The 25860-nt window shown below is 40.2% G+C and overlaps 1 protein-coding gene across 4 annotated transcripts in view; it reads right to left on the reverse strand.

Moving 5' to 3' along the window:
- Positions 1-25292, reverse strand: part of PPP1R12A (protein phosphatase 1 regulatory subunit 12A) — a 112359-nt gene extending 87067 nt beyond the window's left edge. For 3 of the 4 annotated variants that reach the window (XM_014888662.2, XM_088164991.1, XM_088164990.1), the window contains exon 1: positions 24928-25290. In XM_014888662.2, the coding sequence (XP_014744148.1) occupies positions 24928-25164 (237 nt within the window). In that variant the 5' untranslated portion in view covers positions 25165-25290. Of the gene's footprint in view, positions 1-24927 lie in introns of all 4 variants that reach the window. The other variant, XM_088164989.1, reaches the window with a different exon arrangement.
- Positions 25293-25860: the final 568 nt, after the last annotated feature.

A 25860-nucleotide genomic window follows, 5' to 3' on the forward strand; every position in this document is an offset into this window, starting at 1 on the left:
GCAAGTTGACCATATAAGGCACTGGGATTCCCATGGAAAATGCTTATACAAATCTATCCATGTAGTCTATTTAGTTTATATATCACAGTTAAGATGAACATTTGCAGTACAGCTTTAAGACACTTTAGAATTAAATCTTACACATATAGCATTACGTTTGCCCAACTGAGCTCATGTAAGTTCCCTTCCAGAAGAATCTACAGCTTAACATTCAACTGAATGCATTTCTTTACATAATAATAAGGCCAGATCAATTTCAAAACTGCAGGCAGCATTCATAAATACAGCATTCTTGATTTTGGTGCAAATGAAAAGTACCAGAAAAGCCTAATTCAGGGGTCTGACGGTGAATTTATCTCCCTGCCAGCCACTGGCTGAAGCCTGCATTTATCAGAGGCAGCAACTTGCAGCATGGAAAGATTATTTGTAGCCTAGATTCCAACAAGAATAACTCTAACGAGCAAGTGCTTATAAGGAGATGGTAATACACAGTCTACAGAGAAAGGACAGGGAGAACTGAAGAAAGCAACATTCTTCAGCAGATGGGGGTGTAAAATAGAGAGAACTGCAGGGCTTCTACTTGAGAAGGGCAAGGGAACTTTCAAGACAATGGAAGGAAACACTGGTCTAGAAGAAGGGGCAAGAAAGAAGTAAGTATGAACTTCAGGACTAGACAGATAAATACAGGAATACAAAAATCTGCAGTTAGAGATATGTGCCAGCATGGCAACAGTATCTTCTTAGCTTTAGGGTTTATGTTTCAGCAGGAATCAAGCACTTAAACATTGGGAAGCAACACTTCTAACACAATCAAAATTTCTAGAGAAACCTGCCATGCTTTTTATATATTACCTCCCCTTAATATTTGCATTAATCTTTTTAGATAAGAATTTCACAACTGACCATTATGAAATGTCAGTTTCGCCAATACAATGCATAGTTTAGTCAATGCTGGGTTTCCTCTTCAAACAGATATCCAAACCAGACAGTATTCTGTACACCAACCAGATCTGTTGAATTAAGTAGGCCATTTTGCACCTACTTTAGGTAGGACTAGAATGTAATTCCTCAATCAACACATAGTCTATTGACTCATAAGGACAAAAAAAAGTGTTTGTAGATTAACACAATCTGAACAGAACTATTTCTTCCAGTAAATATCAGCTGCTGCCAGACCTTGCTGTCTTTTTGCACCTCAGCAAATATACTCCATCTAACAAAGACACTAACAAAAAACAAAATAGAAAAACTAAGCAGTGTGTAGCAAAACAGGACCCAGAACCAGTTTTATTATAGAAACTGAGTACATATGTGACCATATGTAAAAATACATATGTATTTTTTTTTACATCTTTTTGTAAAAATACAAAAAAATTACAACTACCTTCGTGTAAAAGATGAAACTTTAGTCTGATCTTAAATTTGACCCTGAGGCTAAACACATTTGAAATCTATATGCCAGACTGTGAATCAGGAGCCATCTCTACTCAAGTTTGGAATTAATTTCATTTCATTTGAGGGCTAACATTTCCTCAAATTAAAAACATTCCTTAAGAAACTGTAGATTTATGCAATTTTATCCACAGAGGAGAGCTAAGACTAGTTCTCAAAATCGTGTCATTGGCTGGACCTAAGTAGCAATTTAATGGACTGCTCAATTAGTTCTTACACCAGTATTTTAGAAGTTACTGCACTCCAACTGCAAGCTCATCTACCACATGACTTGCCAAGTGAACAAATTAAACTTCCCTACACGAGAGTAAATGGGCATGGGAATGCACAGGAGCTGCCTACTTATGCTTAAAGTAGGCATTTAGTCTATAATAACAACAGCACCATAGTTCACAGTATCTATACCCCTATCTAAAGTAAATGCATTCTTAGTTCAGAAAAATGTACCATTATACCAATCTACTTCAGATAACTTTAGAGCAGCTACAACTATATTTTTGCTCTGCAGGGTATCAGCTTGCTAAAAAGTACATTTTACAAGGTCTTAGATTCAAAAAGCCACATATATGGGCTCTCCTTAAAAGAGATCTTTAAGGGCAGAGATTGCCTCTGTAGGGTGCCTCAGCTAGGATGCTGAGCTTTTGTTTGAAAGGATAATATTGATACACTTCTAGAGTAAAAGTCACTCCCTACCAGTCCTACACTAAATATAAAGCACTGAATAAAACTGAAGCAATAAATACAGCATTAACACTCCTGGCTTTAGGAATGGCACAGAAAACACCTACTACTGCTCTGCTGAGAACTTGCTCATTAGACTGAATTAGGTTAGGCAAAAGATGACACAACTGGAGCATGCTGCAGACATATGAATATCACAAGCACTCCTCTGTAATATGCCGGTGAGCAAGAGGGAGAAGGAAATGAGATGGCAGGTGAGTTTTTGCCTTTCCAAGTTAGTCTGGGCTATAGTTTACTTTCTTCCCATGGAAATCACTAATGTCTGAGACAGAACAGGTTGCTAAATCAGTCACATACTTTGCAATTAAACATCTTAAGCTGCAATTCACAAGATGTGGGGCCCTACACAAACAGGAGTTGATGCTGCACAGTCACTCTGAGCCTTCTTATCCAGTCACTAGAAATCATTAGCTAAAAACCTTAGAATCAGTTCATATCTTCCCCTTTCCTTATTCTAGTCCTGCTGCCTAGGAATAGTGAGAAGAGATGGTAACTGATTGTCAACAAAAATCACCCCACCAGTCTTTATGATCATTTAGGAAAATAATAGATATTCAGGTCAGGGAAAATCAAAAGTTTTAATATGTGATTTTGAAGTTTTAAGCCTAGTAAGATCACAAATGTAAAGTATTCTTCAAAAACCTAAGAACAGCTGACCTTGAACACGTGTTGGGGCAGTGCTCATCCTCCTTTTAGTCACAAAATTGCATCTCAGCTGCAGAGGAGAGTTGTGAGAAAAGGTATGTAGCAGAATGCAACACTCACTTTCTGAGCTCAAAGTTAAGAAGTTCAGATCCAGACTGCTTGATCCAAGCCAAGGCACTTTCTGGCCAAGAAACTTCCAGTAACTTCGTAGCTGTGTTTTGTATCTTCATACAACATAATTTTATTGATACACTCATTAATAAAATACATTCATATTTGCACTAAAATCAGTGTACATGCTGAGTTTCAGAAGAAGAAGGTTTAAGATGGTTATGAGACTCAATTCCCACAGCCTTAATGAAAAGCAACAGGACACCCACACATTTATGAATGGCTAAGGTTATTAACCAAGCTGAATAAAACTGAGCTGAGCTGTCCCACATAAAAATGGCAAGCAAAAACAATGGTGACACAGAGCACACTTACACCATCTTGCTGCTCTAGGGTTTGCATTTAACCACACTATTCCAAAAGCAGAACATATAATTATCTAACAGACCAGAAAAAGTACTTTGATAAGTACTGCTGTAAAACAGGTTTAGATATTACCATAGATAGTTCCTTTTACTAAGCAACTCATTTAGCTACAACAGATGCAAACCCTGTGCTTGGATATGAGTTGTTTATTGTTACAGAGAATGAAAAACCCAGAAACATGTGTTAAAGTCATAGCTAAAGTTCTGGAGAACCTAGAAGATATAATTTTAAATTTGAGTACTGAAAAAGGATGCTCCAAGAATACCAAGGGCTGTAGAATTTGGCTGCAAATCTGCAAGCTTCACAAATAATTTTATTGAAGTTGTGTTATTTACAGAAATTTAAGTGTTTCCAGGAGTAGAAACAAGATCCAATTCCTGTGTCTGTTGCTCACTACTGTCAACAGTAGAGCCCTATAAAGACTTATAAAGAAATGAGTTATTGTTTCTTACATAAGCATTGAAAATTGAGATTTTCAGATGAAGGTGTCAGGCATTGATTAATAATGTTCTTAAAAGTGATCAACAAGAGCTGGTGAAGAAGTTATCAAGTGTAATGTGAATCGATGTTTTCACAAATTAAAAAGGGGCTTATTGTATTAATTTTCCCCATGGTTTAAATTGCTGTGTTCAGGTGTCTGTGGAGTCTAACAATGAGATTAGAAAACTGTTGGACTGAAATGTGGCCAGTGCCTATAAAGGTACGCCAAAGCCCTTACTCCAAAACTTTCCCATTCTTATTTGGGAAGCTAATGCTATCTAGGGAAGAAGTCTATGCACGCTTGTGCCTCAAGCCATCTGCATAATGGAGAGAGCATTCATGCAGGAGCCAACATCAAAGATTGGATGTGGGAAGGTAGAAAGTGTAAAACTGACAATCAGTACCTTGGAAAAAAAAAAAAAAAAGTGATTCAGTGTTTAATTTTTACTTTCTCTGAAAAAACCTGATGACAAAGCCAGTTTTGTGTAATTTGGAACTCATTTGGATGTCATAAAATCAGGAGTCCATTCCTGCCATATTATTTATAAGTATATTTAGAGAGCACTAAGGTAACAAAAATACCTACAAAATAAATGTCTACCCAACTGCAATGTGCATTACAACACCAGTTCCAAGTATTGTTTTGGTAGGTACTTGCTACAGTTTAACTACAGGCCTAGCAAGAATATAAGACTACAGAATATGACTATGCAGTTTAGAAAGAACATTCTATTTACTAGTTTTAGCTTGGGCAAAGGTGCAGTTAGAACAGTTTGAATTAAACAAGAATCCACGGAAAGAATCACCTTATTGTTGATTTGATTAATATCATTATTTATATGAGACATCTATGAGCTAGCCTCATTCAACTATGAAGTAATGACTCCCTAATTACAGCAATCTTCCCTATTAATGCTTAATATTCAAAATTACCCTGTACTTAAGGTCTTGAACTGAAGATATGAGGTCTAAATGAAGGTTAAATGTTGAACTGCAATACATGATTTGTCTTGCTCATAAGGAAATAGCTTATTTCTTTCATTTGAGAATTGATTTACGTCTCAGAACTCTGGCATGCAGACTGGTACCAGAGAAGCTGAACAGCTGATGGTCCCTGGGTCACCAGCAACCTCCTTGTGACTCCAAAGAAGCACACAGCTACTTGCAGAAGGCAAGCAAACTGGCACCACCCTTATTCTTCAGGTGTCATTTATAAGCATGCAGCATGAACTTCCTCAGTTCAACTGTACCTTAATCTCAGATGACTGTACTGTGTTGTCTTATGGTAGTAGCAGACCAATCCTAGCACATCAAAGTGTGAAATCTATTTGGCAAAACAGGGAAAGTTTACTAAAAGCGACACATGAACACTATGACTGAAGCACTCGTGTAACTGCAAAACCAGACGTACAGAACGATCTTCAACCTCGTTTATGAAGTGCTTAAACTTAGCTTCTGTTTTAAGAATTACTGTTTGCCTTTTAGCTAATTTCTGTTCTGAACTTGGACTGAGTCATTTTTTCCATTACTGAAAGCAAGCTACTTTGTTTTTATTGGATGCTCTAAGTCTAAGCATGTTGAGAACATCACAGCTATAGAACTATAGTTAAAGCAAGATAAAATTTGCTGAAATGAACAATAAAAATGAGCTTCAAGCTAGAGTTACAGCCCAGGTACTTAAAACAATATCTTCAGAATACTTTAATATCAATATACATAATTTAATCCATTCCTTCTTTGCCCTCAAGTAATACACAGCAACAGTTTTATCATCTCTTGGATGGATTTTAGAGACACAACTTTTAGATCTTTTTACCACTAGGGATCTTAACTTACACCATCTCATATGCAAGAAGGTAATCAACTGTAGTTTTAATTTATTACTTTAGGATCTTGACTTTATATAAATGAAAACTTAATAAAAATTAGAGACTGTTAAAAGATCCTCTCTGTCACATTAGAAATAAAGTCTTTGAACAGCAAGATAGCATTTCTTTTCCTTAATAGTTATTACATTAAATATGTGAAGAAACTATTACCAAAAAAAATTACATTTTGCAAGATCAGATGATTTCACATGACAGCATTCCTGTTTCCAAAAAAAATGCCTAAATTTTTACAGGTAAAAGTAAAGTTACCCTAAAGAAGCTGAATTGTCTACCCAACTACCAAATTAATCAGGTAAGTTAACAAACAAACAAAACACTGCAAAGTAAACATTAAACAGTCCAGGAATCGTGGACAATTCACCCCCTACACCCCTCATCCTCCAGTACTACTATAGTGCCCCTCAATTCACCAGTTACAGACACAAATGAACATACAATCTATGTTTGACAGAATGGCATAGGTAAAACAAAAATTTGTCTTCAAAAATAATCAAACATTAAAATGCAAGCAAGCATATTTCATGTATTTGACGGTGCTCTTCCTCCCCAAACTTCATAGACATCTTCCACTATGATGCACTGTAGAGCAGGAACGATGTCTTCAGGGGTCTATCCAAAGCCTAGCACAAACGAAGCCACTGTCTCATTAGCAATTTCTGCTGTGTCTGTACGTCACGGCCGTGAGAAAAGCCACTGAATACAGCAGTTGCCACGTAAGTTCCCATATTACTGTAAAAGAGCTCTAAACACCAGACCAGGATCTCCAGAAAGATCTAGATCCCCATCTGTGGAGTAATTCAGGTTTTCTGGAAGAGATTTTTGCTTCAGTAGCCAAAAAGCCACCGGAGTGCAGAAAAAAAAAGGCAGGGTCTCCAAAAACGAATAAAAAAACCCAACTAAAAATAAAACAAGAAAATCAGAGAAACAAGCATTAGTTAGCACACAAGCAGAAGTCCTGATCTCCCCAAACAATACTCCTGAAGAACTATATTGGGCATCTATGTTTCTGTATCCCATTCAAAGAATCATTATTCAAAGCAGACAATCTAAACCATACTTTCATTTTAAAAAAGCCACACCCAAAAATACCTTCTGTTGAAACTCATTTCTCATCAAGCCAGTGCCCCCCTGGCACCTCTCAGTCACAGGCAATTAAAAAAAAAAATGAAGTCAAAAGACAATATAAGGCAAGATTGCTGCAAACTCTAGGAAAGTAATGTAAAATAACCCATGAATTAAATAAACATTTCCTTACTTACATAGCATTAAAGTTAACAACCGCATTTTACATTTCTGCTTTGTGGAACAAAGAATGCTTTGCTATAACAAAACTTGTTACTCCCTTTTTTGTAACAAACCTTTTCTGCTTGGCATGCTACAATTCCTCCTTTCCACCCTCTCTGCTTCCTATGTCATGCTTTTCAGGAATTAAGACCACACTTCTGTCCAGACTAACTTTGCAGGAAGTGAAAAGGTTACAACACATGCCTACCTACCTGCCAAAAAAAAAGTAAGCTCTGAGATCCAGGAACAGATTGAGCAAAGACATCCCTGTTCAGCAGGCTGAAGCCTTATGGCTGCATTTAGACTGGAGAGAAACTCCTTGCTCAAACTAACTAAAACAAGAAAGACCACACTACACACCAGCAAGGTCAATATAATATGAAACAGCATCCTAAAACTGCTGGCTAGATGCACATAGTAAAAAGACCTGCAAAGCAAAAATCATTTTATTCCTTCTGGCAACCTTGGGAATAAAAAAAAAATAAGACACCAGAATACAGCAAGAAACAGAAGACTGTTTGGTAGAGAACTACAGTAAGCATCTCAACCCATCTCTAGTTATGTACTTGCTTTCCATGGCTAAGGATTTGAAGAAGTTGTAATTCCTTAGACCCTGAAAGTCAAAAGCCTCATACCTCAGATTAAAAAAAGAAGTCTTTAAAGTAGAATAAAATTCCCTCATTTCTATTTCACCTAAAAGTAAGGAGACAAAGGCTAAAGACAAATATCCTCCAGATACTTCAGTGTCAGAAGTAGGACTGCCTTCCACTAGACACTCAACAGCCACCATTTAAAGATACTTTATATACTTTAAATACAGCCCACCACATAAGAGAAAGTACCATGCTCACAGTGTCTACCACTTGAGAACTGAATCTGAAAGGTTGTAAAACCGGTGCAACAGCAGATTTCTGTCTTCAAGGACCAGTAGAAGGGTTTTGGTTGTGTTTGAGGGGTTTTCTTCCTCTTTTACATAATTTTTAGCAAATCACAGCTCTATTTTGTTTTTCATCTTCTAAATGGTCACCCAAAAAGCACTTTGCACCAAAAAGAATTCTTAGTGTGATCTGGATATTGGGAAAGATCTTTACGAGTTTGCATCTTTCACTGCATTAGTTGGGGGGTTTTTTTGCAGCCTTAGGGCACAATCACAAGAGACTTTTTTTCTTTAAAGGCAAAGTTTCAGTATAGCTACTAGGAATGCAGATTAAGAAGGCTGCATAATTTTCCTTCCAGTTTATGTAGGACCCTTGGGAACATGTTAGGAGAACTGTTTGGTGGTTTGCCTGCATATATTGCCAGCTTTGCTTCTGCCTACAAGTCAGATTTTTGTCAAAAACTAAATCTGAAGTAATGCTGGTAGCAAGCCTCCATGAAAACCTAAAATATGCAGCAAGCTTTCACACAAACTAAAGATGTTTACAACAGTTAAATGACGGTTTTATAAGTTTAAATAAGTAGTCTCCTGGGAACAGCACAGAACACTAGCAACTAATACAATTTCACCCAATTTTTGTCTTCAATTTCTAAAGCTAAACCCAGGATAAAACAGTAAATCTTTCATCTAGGCAGTACATTTAATTCTGAGCCACAGATTCATGCAAGTGTCCTTTTAAGCATATAATTTGTCACTTCTGCTTTCAATAAGCTTTTTAGCTAAGCAATTCCACACCAACCTCTACAACTGCAGGTGATCAGCATCACTGCTACATGAAAATATACATATTTGTCAACTTATCCTGGTTTCCTGCCATTCAATCAGTAAAAGCTTATTCAGTCCAAATCTACACTAACTCCCTAAAACAATAGCCACAGAAGTAAAGGTTGGGAAATAGCAATGGTTTGTTGTTTTAGGAGAGGAAGTTCGGGTAAGTAAGAATTATGAAGGAAAGACTTATGTGAAAAAAGAAACAAAAAAACTTCAGATAGTAAGCAGTGCCTTCACACAAATACTTGCTGATTTTTTGGAAAAAATCACATATTGAAAGCAAGTGGCAAATGCAAGACTCAGCTTTGGTTTTTAAACAGAAGAACAAAGTTATGAGTTTGCTTCAGTATTTGTCTCCTGGAATTCACAGCTGCTTGGCTCCAATTTCCATCTGCAAAATGAATAATTTCCATTTTAGGAGACCAGCTTGCAGGAGGTCAGAGCAATCTGGCTATACTTGATTACACATCATAGTTGGTTACAAGCTGAAGGAGCTGCCTGTGCCAGCACATGCACAAAATAAAATCTAAGTTCATCAAAGCAAGTTTACAGGACTTCATCAAGGCAAAAGCTGCACTGAACTACACTTCCGAGATTCAGCTGCTACTGGAGAATTTAGTATTTACTTCTAGCAGTTTTAGCTCAAATGCTGGATGAAATTACAAATTAAATAATCCCATATCACAGTGATGGAGAGCCAGGATTTTGGCTTCGTACATTCAAAGATTTCTCTATCTCCAAATTCAATGGCATGTACACCTCATATTTACCAATTAACAAACACAGAACATCAATTTTTCTCCTTCCCTACAGTCCTTTGCAAGAACTCAGGGGGGAAAAAGAAAAAAGGAATAGTGATTTATGGCGCTTAGTGGAAGTACAAGTTGCTACAACTACCAGCAAAATACAGGAAAGAATTATGGTGATACAGAAATTATTCAATTGTTTGTGACATGTATATTGAAATCACAGGTGAAAGCCAACACTAACACTAAAGTAGAGACTTGGAAGTTAAAGCTTGTCTATTTGAACATTCTTCTAAAAAAAATAAATTACTGACATTGGCTTCAATTCCCAAGCTCAAAAAGAATGCTGCAAAAGTTTATTGCATCAAGGATTCAGAGATTTAAATCCAACATTTTAGGTCCTTGTTTTATGGCTGAAGAGCACTGTCAATCAGCTAAGCATATGTTCTACCCATACAGTAACTGTAGTAACTGTAAACTCTAGTAAAAACAATTTGAAGACATGGCGATATTGCAGATTAATTCCATCACTACTATACATCTGAAGGTTCTACAGCACACCTGCCTATTCAACCCTGAATCCAGGGGACATCACAAGAGTCAATAAAAACTAAATGACATGAAAACACCTCTTAATCGACGCAAAGAAAAGCCACTCAATGTTAAGAATTATTAACCATAAAATATAACTTACACTTGAAATGGGAGGGGAGAAAAGTATATCCACTTAGACCATAGCCATCATAGCAGCCTGTTTTAAAAACAGGCTACCACTCTTTGGGGTAGAAAGGAAAAGTTGTTTAAGAGAAATAGAATAGAAAGTCAAGTCTCCAAATACTTCTGAAGCTAAGTAAACAAACAAAACCATTATGAGTTTGCTCTAATCTATAACCTTCTGATCTATCTATAACTTGCCTATAAAAATACCTATTCCTGTTGCAAAAATGCAGCTTTTCTTGACCACAACTGCTTGTAACTATAGCATCTTCAGAAAGATATTTCCAATAAGTTTTCCTCAATACTCTAAGTCCTACAGTTACTGAACCATAACCAGTTCAATTGGACCTTTTGCACTATATTGATGAGATGCAGCAGTTCCCTTTGTTTCCTGGCTTTCCTGACATTACCTGTGACAGAGACAAAGGGATGCACTTGATGGCAAGTCAAAAGTCTCATATTAAACAAGCCTCAGAGTACATATCAAAAACCAAGACAGCAAAGTAGCCACACCACTGACTCAACTGCAGAAACTCACCCCTTGCTGGCTGAAGAGAGGACTCTCTTATCATGACAGACCAGCCCATTTAGCCAGTATATTACAGTCCTGCTGTATGTTTCAGTTTAGACACTGTGCCTAGCATCACTTTCAAATTAAAGGCTATTCTCATTCCCTCCAGCCCTCTTGCAGAGAATGGAGCAGACAACACTTCTCCCTAGTTATTCCAGAAGACCTCATCACTCTGCTACTCATCAGCTTTGACACCATCTCCCACACCATACTCCTGGAAGAGCTGCCAGCTCATGGCTTGGACAAGTGCACCCTTCACTGGGTTAAGAACTTCCTGGATGGCTGGGCCCAATGAGTGGTGGTGAACAGTGCTGCATGGTGGAGGATGGTCCCTGATGGCATCCCCCACAGACCAGCTTTGGGCCCAGTCCTCTTTAATATCTTTAATGATGATCGGGATGAGGAGATCGAGTCTACCATGAGGAAATTCGCAGACAACACCAAGTTGGGTGTGTGTGTGTGTTGAACGGCTGGAGGGGAGGAGGTCTCTGCAGAAGGCCCTGGACAGGCTGGATCCATGGGCTTCAATAATAAGAGGCTCAACAAGACCAAGTGCTGTGTCCTGTACTTTGGCCACAACAACCCCACGCAGCACTACAGGCTGAGGCCAGCGTGGCTGGACACCAGCCAGGCAGAAAGGGACCCGGGGGTACTGATTAACAGCAGCTGAACGTGAGCCAGCAGTGTGCCCTGGTGGCCAAGAGGCCAGCGGCATCCTGGCCTGTATTTGAAATAGTGAGGCCACCAGGACCATGGCAGTGATTCTTCCCTGGTACTCAGCACTGGTGAGGCTGCACCTTGAGTGCTGTGTCCAGTGCTGGGCTCCTCAGTTTAGGAAGGATGTTGAGGTGCCGGAACATGTCCCGAGGAGGGCAACACGGCTGGTGAGGAACACCAGTCCAGTGAGGAGCAGCTGAAGGAGCTGGGGACGTTTAGCCTGGAGAAAAGGCTCAGGGGAGACCCTATCACTCTCTACATCTCCCTGAAGGGAGCTGTAGCCAGGTAGGGGTCAGTCTCTTCTCCCAGGCAACAAGCTATAGGACAAGAGCACATAGACTCAGAATGCGCCAGGGGAGGCTTAGGTTGGACATAAAGAAGAAATTCCTCATGGAAAGGGTCACTGGGCATTGGAATGGGCTGCCCAAAGAGGTGGTGGTCACCATCCCTAGAGGTGTCTAAGGAAAGACTGGATGTGGCACTTAGTGCCATGGTCTAGCTGACAAGGTGGTTTAAGCTCATAGGTTGGACCGGACCTCAAAGGTCTTTTCCAACCTAGCTGATTCTATGATCATGTATTAGGAAGAACTTTCCTTCTCATTCTGGCTAAACTGGCAACAGTATTGCCATTGTATGAATACAGTGTTTAGGGTAATGAGGAAATCATTTATCCTCTAAGAAATTGACAACTTTCTGCAATAGCAACTACAGTGGTTAATAACTTCTTTCCAAACATCTGTTATCACAGAGTCACGTTCCACCAACTGATAAAATTCAAGCACTGCATTTGTCTAGAACTTTAAAGTCCTACATGCAGAAAGTAAGAAGACTGCAGAACCCCCCCCATCACACTGTGTCTAAACTAGATGTACTATCTGCATCTTAACCTAAGACTTTAAGAGATATTCTTATATGCAACTTCTAAAGCCAGAGCATTACTAGAAGTGGACTTCACCCTGACACACCTACAGGTTGGGCAGAGAGATGACTGAGAGCAGCTCTGCGGAAAATGAATTGGGGGTGATGTCTGATGAAAAACTCAACAGGAGCCGTCAGCATGCAGTCACAGCCCAGAAGGCAAACCATACCCTGGGCAGTGTCAAAAGGAGTGCAGTCAGAGGTCAAGGGAGAAGATTCTTACCCTCTCCTCTGCTCTTGTGAGGCCCTACCTGGAGTGGTGTGTACAGTTCTGATGCTCCCAACTTAAGGGCATGAAACTGTTGGAGCAAGCCCAGAGGAGGACCATGAAGTTGACTAGAGCACCTCCCCTGTAGAGCCAGGCTGAGAGAATGAGGGCTGTTCAGCCCAGAGAAGAAAAGGGTGCCTGGAGACCTCATAGCAATCTTCCAGTACCTGAAGAGGGTCTACCAGGAAGCTGGAGAAGGACTTTTTGTCAGGAACTGTAGTGACAGAAGCAGAAGTAAAGGGTACAAACAGAAAGAAGGGAAATTTAAACTTAATATTTAACTGTGAAAAATTTTTAACTGTGAATGTGGTGAGACACTGGAACAGGCTGCCCAGGGAGGTTGTGGATGACCCAGCCCTGACAGTGTTCAAAGTCAGTTTTGGTAAGGCCTTGACCAACCTGATCTAGCAGGAGGTGTCACTGCCCATGGCAGGGGCTTGGTTGAGATTAGATGATCTTTAAGGTCCCTTCTAACCCTTAACATTCCATGATTATATGAAAAATAATTGGGATTAAGAATGTAAATACCTTAACAGAGTCATATTCTCAGTGAATCAAGTCACCGGAAGTGCCAGAAGCATTTCACAATGTACACTCTGAGGCTGACAAGAGCCAAAGTATATGGAAATCTTTGGTTTACATATTTGGCTTTACAGGAACAATTCCTTGTATTCTGCAATTCCTTGCATTAAGCAAAGTTAAAACATTACAGAGAGAAATTTATAATGCACTCATGGGTTTGGAGGGTATGGAGAGTCATCTTAGGTATCCTAACAAGGAGGAGGAAAAGCAGACATGTAAACACCATGTGACTCAATGGTTGCTGATAGTACTAAAAGAACCAACACTCATCAGACCTTTCTTGAAGAAAGAAATCAAAGCAGGGCACATGCTGGGTTTCTAAGAACACCAGCACCTTTTTAAGGTCTCTACAGATTAAGACTTGAATTTGGAGACTGCTTTTATAACTCTAGAAGCACCAATAACCAACCAGCACTGCTTATTTATTAAAAGCTACAAGGCAGATGGATTTGACTGTCAAAAACCCAGTTTCTGTAACAGGAGTAGAGCAAGAAGACAGGAGGACAGAAGAAGGGGGGCAATTCACCTGGATTAAAAGAATTCCTACCTCTGTCACTGTTCTATCTTAGGATCAGAAAATGATTTTTCCACCCTGTTTCCCAATGCCCACCTTCATCTAGGTCACAGAACTTCTTAAAAAGAGAAACTTATGAAGCTGCATGGTGTAATATGGGTCTCATGAATCACTGCTACTAAAAGATAAGCACAGAAGTGTATCAATAAAGTTTGTGATGTCACTCCTAGTTAAGTGACACTCCTCAGCTTTACAGCCTATCATGAGCTCAACTGCAGAACAGCTGAACCCAGATTTTAAATAATTTTTGTTTTAAAAAGTGAAGATTCTGACTTAAAGTTTAAAACCCAAGTAATATTTGCAGTTTAAGGTGCAATGAAGCAGTCCGAATCAGTTGACATAGGGTGCATAAGCACCCTTCAAGTATTAACAGAATTCAAAGCATGTTATCAAATACATTATCAGCAGTGAAACACGACAAAGCAAAATGAACAGGGGAAAAAAAGCACCAAGAAAATTCTCCCACATTTAAGTCATTTAACAATATAAAAATTAGATAATTACAGCGAAGAAATTAAAAGGGCTCAAAATCCTACAAGAAATTAAGGAACAAAGTCTTTCAAAATCTGTCATGAGAGTTTGTCTTGAAAAGACAAAGTACTTGTTACAATATGTGCAAGTAAGTAAGCAGCTATTGAGAAACAAAGCCCTTGGAGGATCTCCCAAAAGGGGGATATTACACATCAGATCTTAAAGCAAACACTTCAGTCAAATCTCTGTGTAGCTAACGATAAATTATGTCACTGAAGAAGATATGGTTCTGATGCCAAGGCTCCTTAACAAGTGCCTAAGTGCTATTTGGCCTTTTATTTGAATCCCCACAGTTTGCCTGCCTTCAACTTTTAGTGATGCTTTCATTTATATGCTGTGTTTTGGAAACAAAACAAAACCTACCACACACACAAGAAAACCAACACAAAAATCTTAATAATAAACTTAAAAAGAAAAGTATTTTTAATAGGACTACTATAATGCAAGCTTTTCTATGCCAGAGCTTTCTCAGTTTCATGTTTTAATCCAGCATATGCACCTGACATGGCAGGTGCCTTATTCTAAAAAAGGATGCCAAACCACAATTGCAGCAACAGCTTTTAAAATCCACGATCTTAATAATCATGCATTTTGTTTTAGTAGGCTTTCCTGGCTTTTGTAAAGATTTTCAAAGTCAAACTGAAGCTGCAGACCTTCGCTTGGGAACTGCTCCATCCACATCCAGAAAAACTCCTGTCTCCATGTTCCTTGGGCCATAGAACTTACTAATAAGGCTCCTCCAGAAAGCTGACACTTTGTTCATAGGTACAGCAATTCTCACAAAGTTAGGCTCCTTGCAGCAAAAAATTCTAATAGTGCTTATCTACAGCAGTTACATCCTAACAGCTACTTGAGCTTGCAAGTGCTATTTGCTATAATTACAACTGACAGGTTTTTTACTATTATAGAGTACTGCAACCTCTTCAATTGCTGAGAAAATAATTGTGAAAGAGCTCTCCTACCTCCAGATCCCACATAGGTAACTGATAAAACACTTGACAAAATACATTATGTATCTTCTGTCTTTCGTACTAAGTTGTTCCCTATTTTCCTTAAAAATGGTGGTTTTTAAACCACCACTCCTGTATTTACCTAGAGCTAGAGATAAAACTTGTTACTACAGTAACTTCATGAGCTTTCTTAGGAGTCATGTTTGATAGATCTGGCCAAAGCACACCTTCAATATTTAATAAGTCTATTAGAAATGTTAAATACAAGAGACACTAGACCTGTTCAGTTACTCCTCTGCAGAGATAAAGGAAAGCTGTTTCTCTTCCTAAGTGTACAAATACCTGATAAACACTAACATTAGCATTAGCACTCACGACCACTATTAAACACATACAAACACAGCTAGAGACACCAGTGCCAAGTATTCGTCTAGGCTGTCTGCAAGGAAGTAGACAATGAGTGACCAGAAAGCCACGTTCAGAGAGGTTCATAAACAAAAACCCACTGACAGTCCCAGTGCTAGCACAACTCACCCCTCTGCTCTGTTATACTCAGAAACCAAGAAACTGACACTACACAAAAATTCTCCTTTCAGAGGTAAACACTAAACTCTTATTTTCTACTGAGGAGATGAAGTGCAGGCTCCTCATTAAAAAAAAAAAGGCCCTAAAATAATTAATTTTGCTACAGTAGCTGAATAAAAGTGGGAAATTGTGAAGTTTGGCAAGCTTTCTAAAGATACTGTTTCATATGACTGGATAGAAATGAGATTATTACTTATCAGGAATCCACATTTGGCCTGCGGACACAATGCTGGCATCCCCATTTTCAGTCTTCATTTTGGATAAAACCTAAGGCAATTCATTTTGCCCAAATATTTGCAGGTTCAGCACCTAAAGCACCATGTTTAAAAACATTTCCAAACAGCAGATTAGCAAAACAAGTTTAAGAGCATTGACTTTTCATAAAAATATAAATAAAAATAAATAACTTAATACTGCAACAACAATAAGCAGGGTTACTTATATTTTCTAGAATATGGGATTAGTAGTCATAATTCACACTGATTGAGAAAATACAAGTAGTTTCAGATTGTTTCATCTCTGGGATGGGGAAGCACACTTTTGGAAAATGGATTTATTTTGATAAAATTATTCACTTAATTAAGCCTACTTATTCAAGTATAATTGCATCTATTTGCAAACACACTGCAACAACACTTTCCTTAAAACTTGGGGCAACGTGCTTTGCAGCCTTAAAATAACAACTTTTCCACTTGAGCAAGAAAAGCGTAGGTTGTCAGTCAAGAACAGCAAAGCAAATTTCAGGAGATTTGTAAGCTGAAAGTTCCAAAGCCATAAGTCTGAGATGGTATTCCAGTTTCAAAAGGGGCCCACAAGGATCCTGGCTTTGACAGAGGAATGCAGCTCTTCAGTGAAAGCTTCATCTAAGTTAACTGTTTTAGAAGGCAGCACTGACCACACACATACAGTGTACACGCTTTTCACAAGTGTTCACCTTGGTTACCAGATGAAGATACTGTTATTTTGCCTTAGACAAATACTTGCTTCAAGCGTGAAATTTTAAGAAAACTGGTAAGGTAAGTTCATCCAATAAGTTTGGAGATTTGTTAGAACTACAAACAAATAGGTTTCATGCTAACATTCATCTCAGTCGTTCTGTGAAATAATAATTTAAAAAAAACCTAGAAAACTGAAAAAAACGAAAGATATACATATATACATAAAAAACCACATATATACACAGATCCATAACACAAAGCTAACACTTGCAAGTAATTCCCTGATGTACAAGAAACCTCAAATACTCAAGAAGTATATCTATATCTATATATATATATGACTCGACTTAGTCATCTAACTTCACAGTCAGGGTGGTAAAACAAGCTCCAAAACTAAGTAATCACCCCAGAACTAAAACTTGTATAATAATCACCACTGGCTGGCAAAGCAATCACATAAAAGCAAGCTGTCATAGTTCCAACTCAAGACCCTGAACTACAATCGTAACATAATTCAGACTGAACTAAAAAGAATTTTTAAGAAATATTAGAAATTATTCTAGTCCTAGAACATTCAAATGGTCTCACTGATAACCATAGCTTAAAGAAAAATTAGTATCAGTCAATGGTCATGTGCTAGTTATAGACCAAATCTAAGCATTCAGAAACCACAGTAGTACAGGAACTATTTATTTGCCATCTTGAAGATAAACCTACTTCTGTGTGTAGGCCCAAAAGGAGGCTACATTTGATTCTCAGGGGCTTCACCCTCTTCTTAAAGCCAACTCCACAGTTCACTCTGTTTAACAGACCTTTAGAAGCTGTTAGCCTAACAAATATATTGTTAATGGGGTAAGTGCTAACACCACTCAGGCATAAACGGGAAACAGTCCTGTTCAAAGACTTCTCCATATTGCTCTAATTTTGGTTTTGTCAGCGAGCCGGCAAAGATTCAGTGTTTCCAGGATAAGCACAGTGGCTGATTCAGTGTGCTCAGTAACTGAAACACAAGAGCTGGGTACCAGGTTTTGTCAAAACAATGAATTAAAAAGAAAAAAGAAAAATAAAAAAAAAATTCAACAGTGCCCCCTCCCCCTGCCCCAGTACTATGATCATCTTTTGCCTTCTTGTATTCTTATCTTACAGACTTGAAATCACTAGAAAGGAAACAGCTGAGGAATGCTGCTGCTCTTATGCCACGCTTTCCATTGACTGTCATTTCAGGAATGCATATAGGAAAGTAAAGGAGCTTGGAATGTCTCCACCCATCCAACAGCATCAGAGGCTGACCAGCTTAGGGGTGGCTCCACTGCCTTACAGCTGCATTCCAGTTTGAATTTTACAGCTGTCAGGATCAATGAAGAAAAATATACTGTTGGGCACTGACAACACATTTATTTGGCAAATGTCCTCATATGCTGCATGTCTTTCTTAGTATGTTCTATACTTATACTACAATACAGCAATAATAAGATGCAATTTACAGTTTCTTGGTTACAAGAATCCCAGAGAAGTGTACTCACACTACAAAAAAATGTTGTTCAAAACTACCTCCACATTACTTTCAGAGTGTATTAGTTTGTCTAAGTCTAACCCATCTTAATATATCCTTGGATAAAATTTCAGTATTTGCTACAACACATGCATTTTCCTCAGTTTCACATGGTGTGAGCCCAGCCTCAGGAAACACAATTACACAGAGAGACTACCAATTTACAGGGCTTTCAGTTTTTGAGAGGATTGCACTAAGTGTCTTACTAGCCTAAGTAATAACTCTGATAAAGGGAGCAACTGAGAGCATGAGCAAAGGGATAAACAAATAAAGAACTGGACCAGAGCCTGTTAAACCATCTGTTCCAACTAAAATGTAGCATATATCATTAAGCCTGGAATACAGATCCCTCCGGAGTGGTACATCTACTAGTGATTTATACTGACTGCTTCTGTTTCCTAGCCTCAGATCTAGCTAACAACTGAAATTCAATGATTTGGTTAAAACAGCATTCTTGCTACTACAATGTCAAAATCATAAAGGCCTTAAATCAAGTGTGTTCATATCAATTTTATTCATACATACAAAAGCACATCTCATCTACCCTTTCAAGGTGCTTTTTGATTACTTACCAGGAGGAAGTGTTTTAACAATACCAAAAATAGACTAGAATGCATAAAACACTACAGACAAAGCTGTACTGTAAAAGCAGCATTAATGCTACAGTGAAATTCATATCTAGAGACCAGCAGAAATTGTGCCTGAACATTAGCTTCAGTAAATACTAAAGCTCTACCAGCTGAATTCATCCTTACACTGGAATGCAGAACTCTTCCTCTATGACCAGAAAGTTTAAGAAACCTGTCAGTTGCACTAACACTAAACTGGCTTTAAATACTTTAAGTAATTTCTATATGCTAGAATTCACTTGGGTTATTCGGTTTGTGCACAAGAAATATCCATAGCAATGAAAATACATAGAAATCCCAGATTCAGACTTAACAGACCACTCAAAAACAATAAATCTAAAAAGCTGAAGAGATTGTTACTCATTTTTTTCATAAAACACCAAGGAGAACACAATTTTTTGAATACAGTAATTAAATTTCCACTATTATACTCATAGTATATTATGAAAAAAAAAAAAATCACACCTTTTCCCCCCACTCTTATTGCCTCCATTTCAAAGATTAAAAAAATTAAAATCTTAGATGACAATATCAGTAGGAAGTTAACAAGTACTTACTGTACCATCTGAACCTAGCTACTGTAACTACAGAGAGAAAGATCTGTAACCCACACAAAAATCAATTACAAAAAGGAATTTAAACAAATATGCCCCTGTAGTCTGATCACTGAGTGAAGTCAACAGTACATTTATTTCTGGACCCCTTTTCCCTGTGCTTTGTTGCACAGATAAAAAATAGAAAAAAAAAAAAAAAAGAAGCCATGATAAAAGAACAACAAAACAAGCCAGAAAATGATTCCAAAATTCTCAGTGGTAGAACATCCACAGCGAGAACATTAGGAGGTTTGGTGATAAGTAGGTTGGCTCCCCTCCAAACAGTGAGACTTCGACATCAGTTTTGTAACAGAGTACAAACCTTCCTGTACAAAATGAAGTCCTCCTACGCAACAGTTTTGAAAAGTTAACAAGTTTACCGTATGCTCCAGCATTTTCATTCTCCAAAAGACTCATGGGAGAAGTCACAGCCAGGAGGTTACTAGGATAGCTTCGAGCTATCTAGTATCCTAGAGTAACATTCTAGAGATTTAAGACTCTGGCAACCAGGTCTTTGCGCTTACATCTTGATGTGCTGCAGCCCCAGCTCAAATACATGACCTGTGTTATCATTCATCAGAAGGAATTTGGACAGTGCAGCCATAATACCCTTTATCAAGTTCCAAAGCAAAGGGATCCAGTGCTGGTAGGTTTTTATGTCCCTTTTGCATCACTGTTTGCAGTTTGAAAGGGTGTCATAACAAGGACACAGCTGGTGCCAAAGGTATCCATACTCGTTACCATATCAGGTACTAAGAATATGCCACCAGAAGCCTTGACAGAACTTTTCATAAACAGTTGCAAAAACTCCTGCAAAGGAAGGTACTTCTTATCTAAGAAATAAATCTCACAGAACCCAACGGGAATATTAAGATAGCAATAACTGTCCTTACCCAAAAAGAGTAAGCAAGCATTCTGTCAAACACACTGTCTTACTTAGTATTCAGGGATAAACACAGCAGAGTCCTATAACAGTGGCAGCAAATCAAAACTTCTATTTAACACTGCATACTACTCTATCTGCAAACTAGTACATAAATGACAAAGTCTCACCTTCACATTCAATTGAGCACCTAAAGAATTGCAGAAAAACACTACTTGATAGAGAGATGGTCTTCAAGGAATTTTGCTTAATTAAACTGTAGTTGTCACAGACAAAAAGGATGACATGAATCCTTCACCAACAAAACCCCTCTGGGTGCATAATGATCCCCATGCACAAAGAGCCATGACAATTTCCCTTCCCTTACCTCACAAGCAGTACTCTCCCCAGAAAAGGTAAGATCAGCACAGCAGGACATGTCCTTTTCATGCTGTGTGGTGGAATCAGGCTACAGCAGTCACCTTCCTCACCCAGAGAGAATGAGGCCAAAGACAAGGTTACCATGCTCTGAGTTTGAGCAGCCTCAAAGAAAAAGGTCAGTGAAAAAGGAGGTCGCATAAATTGCGATACCTGAGCACTAATCTCAGCCAGTGCTGAGGTGTGTGCAGGTACGCCACACTACACATCCGATGTTCCCAGGGGAGCAATGTGCACAGGAAATCCAGTCTTCCAGGAAACAGGCCACATCATGGTCCCTCCCTATTACATGCAGCCTTTACGTGGTGCTGTCCAGAAATGGGGGACTCCACTTTCCTGTGCAAAGCTTTATGTAACTTCTAGACTAACTACTTTCAGCCATTTAAGCAACAAATTCCAGTCAGAGCTAGTGAACTAAATCCTCTTTAATGAAAGCCAAGGAAAGCAGAAGAGAATCCAAACTCTGAGGAACGATAGGTGTTAAGCTTTTGGGAGAGAGAACCGAATCCCACTCTGAAGAAATATGTCTGCCTAAGAAGAGATCAGGTTTTATTGAAAATACTATATAGCCTCTTCTCAAGATTATTTCAGAATATGCCACTTCTACCCCTCACTCTGGAGACACTAATAATCTGCAAGCTCACCTTTGGGCTTCTTTCTTTTCTCAAGTTCCCCTTACATGCCACTGTTATTGCAGATTAGAAAAGTTGCACTTTTAAGTCAGATCTCCTCTTGTGTAACAGCTGTCTGGGAGTGCAACATTCAAAACTTCCACCTCCACTAGAGTAATGGCACTGATATCTCATTGTAAATTTAAGTTCTCATTTAGAAGTTTTCTGGTCTTACAGATACATACACACAATATGTATATAATGCAGACTATGCAGCACAACACATACTATCCTGCTGCAATATCCTACAATGCATATATATGTCATAGATAGGAAAACAGCATATAACAGTTTTGGCCCTTGTGCCGAAGATCTAACTTGAAGACTTGTGCAGAACAAGTTCTTAAAGCCAGCTTTGAACTCAAAATTACACAGAGGAAAGATAACCATCACCTAATGACAATTCTTCCTCTTCTGCAAGATACTAAACAATTTAACTCATCTGTCCTCATATATGATGCACTCAAGTCCACTCATTTCTGCACATGCAGATATAAAACAAAATCTGCTCACTGGCACTGTCAAGAGCTGAAGCAAGTACCTATATATATCCTCCCCCTTTCCTCCTCTCAGCTACCAAGTCAAGTAATTGTTTTCTTTCCTGTATGCATGAAGAGAAACAATTCTACATGCAGCTTTCTGATGGTCACGGCATTCTACTCAGAGGAAAAGCTTAGCTAATGGCTTCAGCAACAAAGCTTGATGCTCCATTAAAGACTAGACGTGAAGTTCACCAGAATTTCAGGATTAATGGTACTTTCCCCTCAGCACTTACACTTTATTGTGAAAAATAAAGCTTAAGTCTCTTCCTATAACTGCCACATGAAGCAGGAAAATCAAAGGCTAAATCTTAAATATTTAATTCTATTGCTATTTCACACGTATGCTCTTAATAACTGGAAAAAAGTAAATTCATGGAAGACGATAAAAGACACAACCCAAAAAAGTACAGTAATTTTATCTTCGCTAAGATAAATTTATTCCTTTGAAGCAGCAATGTCTACATGGGATCTGACAGACGACACAAAACAAAAAACCCAACCAGTCAAAGAACCACAAAGCAACAGCACACCATGGCAATCTTAAACACAATAACATGGACTTAAACACAATTATCATCAGTCAGTCAAAACTTTCAAGAAGAATGACAAGTTTTTGAAGAGTTTCCTTTGAGAACGGATACAGCTTTATTCACGCTGCAGCCAAATTTTATTAAATTACTTCATGTAATAGGCTGCATCATGTGTGATTTGTACCTTTAATACGGCATATCAGAGGAAAATAAGATTTTGTGTTAATAACGAAGTGAAACCATTCAGATTTGGCCATGGTAGGGATTTGTTTTATGCCTTTTTTTATAGCAACAGGTAACCTTGACTTACTGTACTGCCTCAAGAGGATTGTAACTTCACAACTGATCTTATTTGCTTTCAGTATCATGAAATCCGAAAAGGTCTTTTGGTATCACTAAAAAAAGAGGGAAGCAGGAGCATGAGCAAGAATTTTAGCAGTAATGTAAATCTTTACCTCTGTTCCCTTAGACTTTGCCCTTCCAAACTGCAAGCTGACTACATTGTTAAAAAAAAAAAATTATCCTGATGAAAGCTTTTTTGTATATAGTATTAAAGATATCTTAAAAATGCCATCTGGACATCAGAAAGAGAGAACACCATCTCTTATTCTAACAATAGAGTTAAACTTAACGTCATCCTTCCCTACCAATGGCTGGAGTACAGCAATGTGCAGACCCAAGGATCTAACCAGTTAAGGTATGGCTTCTCATACAGAGCTCCCTGGAAGCATGAAGCTACCATAACTTGATTAGAAGAGGATAAAGACAAAAAACTTTGCAGTGAAGTGACAGGCTAGCCTGCAGTCAGGTAACCGTGCTGCAGTAACACGCTGACAGGCTTAACCACAACACACACTCATTCTTCCAGTTCAGTTCACAACTGAAAGTAAACCAACACCCTTTACAGTGGAGCAAGTGACAACTCAAATACAGCAAAAAAGCAAAGAGTCGTAGAATTTTATACCCAATGTTCAAGAGTGGATTATATCAAGTTCTGCAAGGCAGTTTATGTATTTCTAGAGCCTCACATCCTTGAAAAGCGTATACAGGATAGAGAAAAAAAATTCACCATCTCATTTTTTTTAATGTAAGAAACCACCTAACCATTTTGGGAAGATTTCTACTTGATCAACCTACAACACAGAACCATTAAGACGTTGTTTTAATCTACTGAACAACTTCTAAACTTAAGAACAAGAAGTTAGCCTGTCAAAGATTTGCTTTCCAGATATTTAGCAAATCTAATATTGTGTGGAAGCTTTTGGCCTTCTAGAGAAAAAAAACTATTCAGCCAAACCCGCATTATCTCCGGATTGCCACAGCCTTTCCTTATTTGGCTAACGTTTTGAGATTCCAATCAGACTGCTATGAAGTTCAACATGCACAAAGCATCCATTTTGAGGAAACTTCACAGCCAGTTTCCCGTCCATTCCCCCCCTGGCCCAAGTGAAAGTAACCTCCCTCGGCACCAGCCCCTTCTTCCACATACCCACACGAGAACAAAGCTATATAGACTGGGTTTTTTACTACTTTCCAACGCACGGAAGAAAAATTTAAGACCTCTGCTCCGCTTTAAGTTCAGCCTTCACACTGCGGCGGGAGCCATCGGTAACGAAAACAAACGGCCCCTTACTGATACGCGTTTCTGTATAATGAACAAAACACCGGTTTCCCCTGGAAACCAGAAAGAAATAGATGATCCGTCTCTCAACACGGCCGCCCGCACACACGAGCGGGCTTTAATCGGCTCAACTACTGCGGAACCGGGAAGACGAGGGAAGCAGGGAACTACTACCGGGATCCTGGGAAAGGGGCAGTGGCGGAAGCGCCCCCCGAGGCCAGACCGCTTCTCTCACCTGCGGTCACCCTCCCATGCCGGGGGGCACCTGCCTCCGGCCCCCTCAGCACATACGGGGCAGGGCCCGCTCCCCTCGGCCCTCCGAAGGAGGCGCTGACAAGAGGGGAAAACGAAAGAGGGTCAGCAGCACCTCCTTCCCGCCGGAGGAAAGGCCCTTCCGCCCCTTCCAACGCCCTGCCCGCGGGGAGGGGGCTCAGCCTCCCGCCCCTGCAGCCCCGCCGGCCCGGGGCTCGGCCCGCGGCCGATCCCAGGCTGACCCTGCCGCCACCTCCCCGCCCCGACACCCCCCAGCGGAGGGAGCGCAGCCGCCTCCGGCCCCTTCCTCCTCCACCTCCTCCTTCAGGGGGGGCTCTCGGCCGACCTCGCCGCCCCCTCCACCCCAGTCCGGCCACGGGTCCCTCGATCGGCCCAGCACCGACCTGGTGGAGAGCGGTGAGCCCGTCCACATTGGCGTAGTTGATGTCGGCGCCCCGCTCCAGCAGTCGCAGCACCTCCTCGGTGTCTCCGCTGGAGCAGGCGGCCAAGAAGACGGCGCCGTCGTCGAACTTCACCTTGGTCTTCTTGCGTTTGACCACGGGCGGCTCCAGGTCGGTCTCGGAGCCGATCCAGCGCTTCAGCTGCTCGTTCCGCTTCTGCTTGGCGTCCGCCATCTTCATACCCCGCTCGTGCCGGCCCCCTCAGCCACGGCCGCGCCGAGCGTACACTTTATACCGCCACTATCCCACAGCGCACCGCGGCCGCGCGCGCTCACCCGCCCAGGGAGGGCGCGGGGCGGGCGGGGGGCGGAGAGGCGGGGCGGGGCGGTGGCTGCGGCGTTAGCATAATCCCGCGAGATTTCCGGGGGGCGGGCAGAGGGGCGGGAGGCAGTGCGCGAGCGAGGCGGGGCCGGGCGGGAGTGGGAGTGGGAGTGGGAGTGGGAGTGGGAGTGGGAGTGGGAGTGGGAGTGGGAGTGGGAGTGGGAGTGGGAGTGGGAGGGCAGTCCCTCGTCTGTCGGGCAGCTTCGCTACAAGCGGTGCCCGTCCCTGCCTGCGGCCTCTGTCACCTGCGGCGACATCGGTGTTTCTGCCTGCGTTCTGGCAGACGGGGCACGTGCAGCCACTTGACGGGAAAACAGGAAACAAACGGAGCAACTTGCTTGAGGCTCCCTTATTTTGGGAGGTTAGACATGACCACCTCATACCAGCTTGATGTACGAAAGCACCGACTCCCATTTGCCTCTACACTTTAGGGGGACTCCAGGGAAGCTGGAGAGGGTCTCCGTGTCTGGAACTGAAGTGATAGAACCAGGAGTAATGGGTACAAATTAGACTAGATATTTTTACAAAAATTCTTTATTGGGAGTGTGGTGAGAC

The sequence above is a fragment of the Sturnus vulgaris genome, chromosome 5, assembly GCF_052056855.1.
Source record: "Sturnus vulgaris isolate bStuVul1 chromosome 5, bStuVul1.hap1, whole genome shotgun sequence".
In the NCBI taxonomy this organism is placed as follows: domain Eukaryota; kingdom Metazoa; phylum Chordata; class Aves; order Passeriformes; family Sturnidae; genus Sturnus; species Sturnus vulgaris.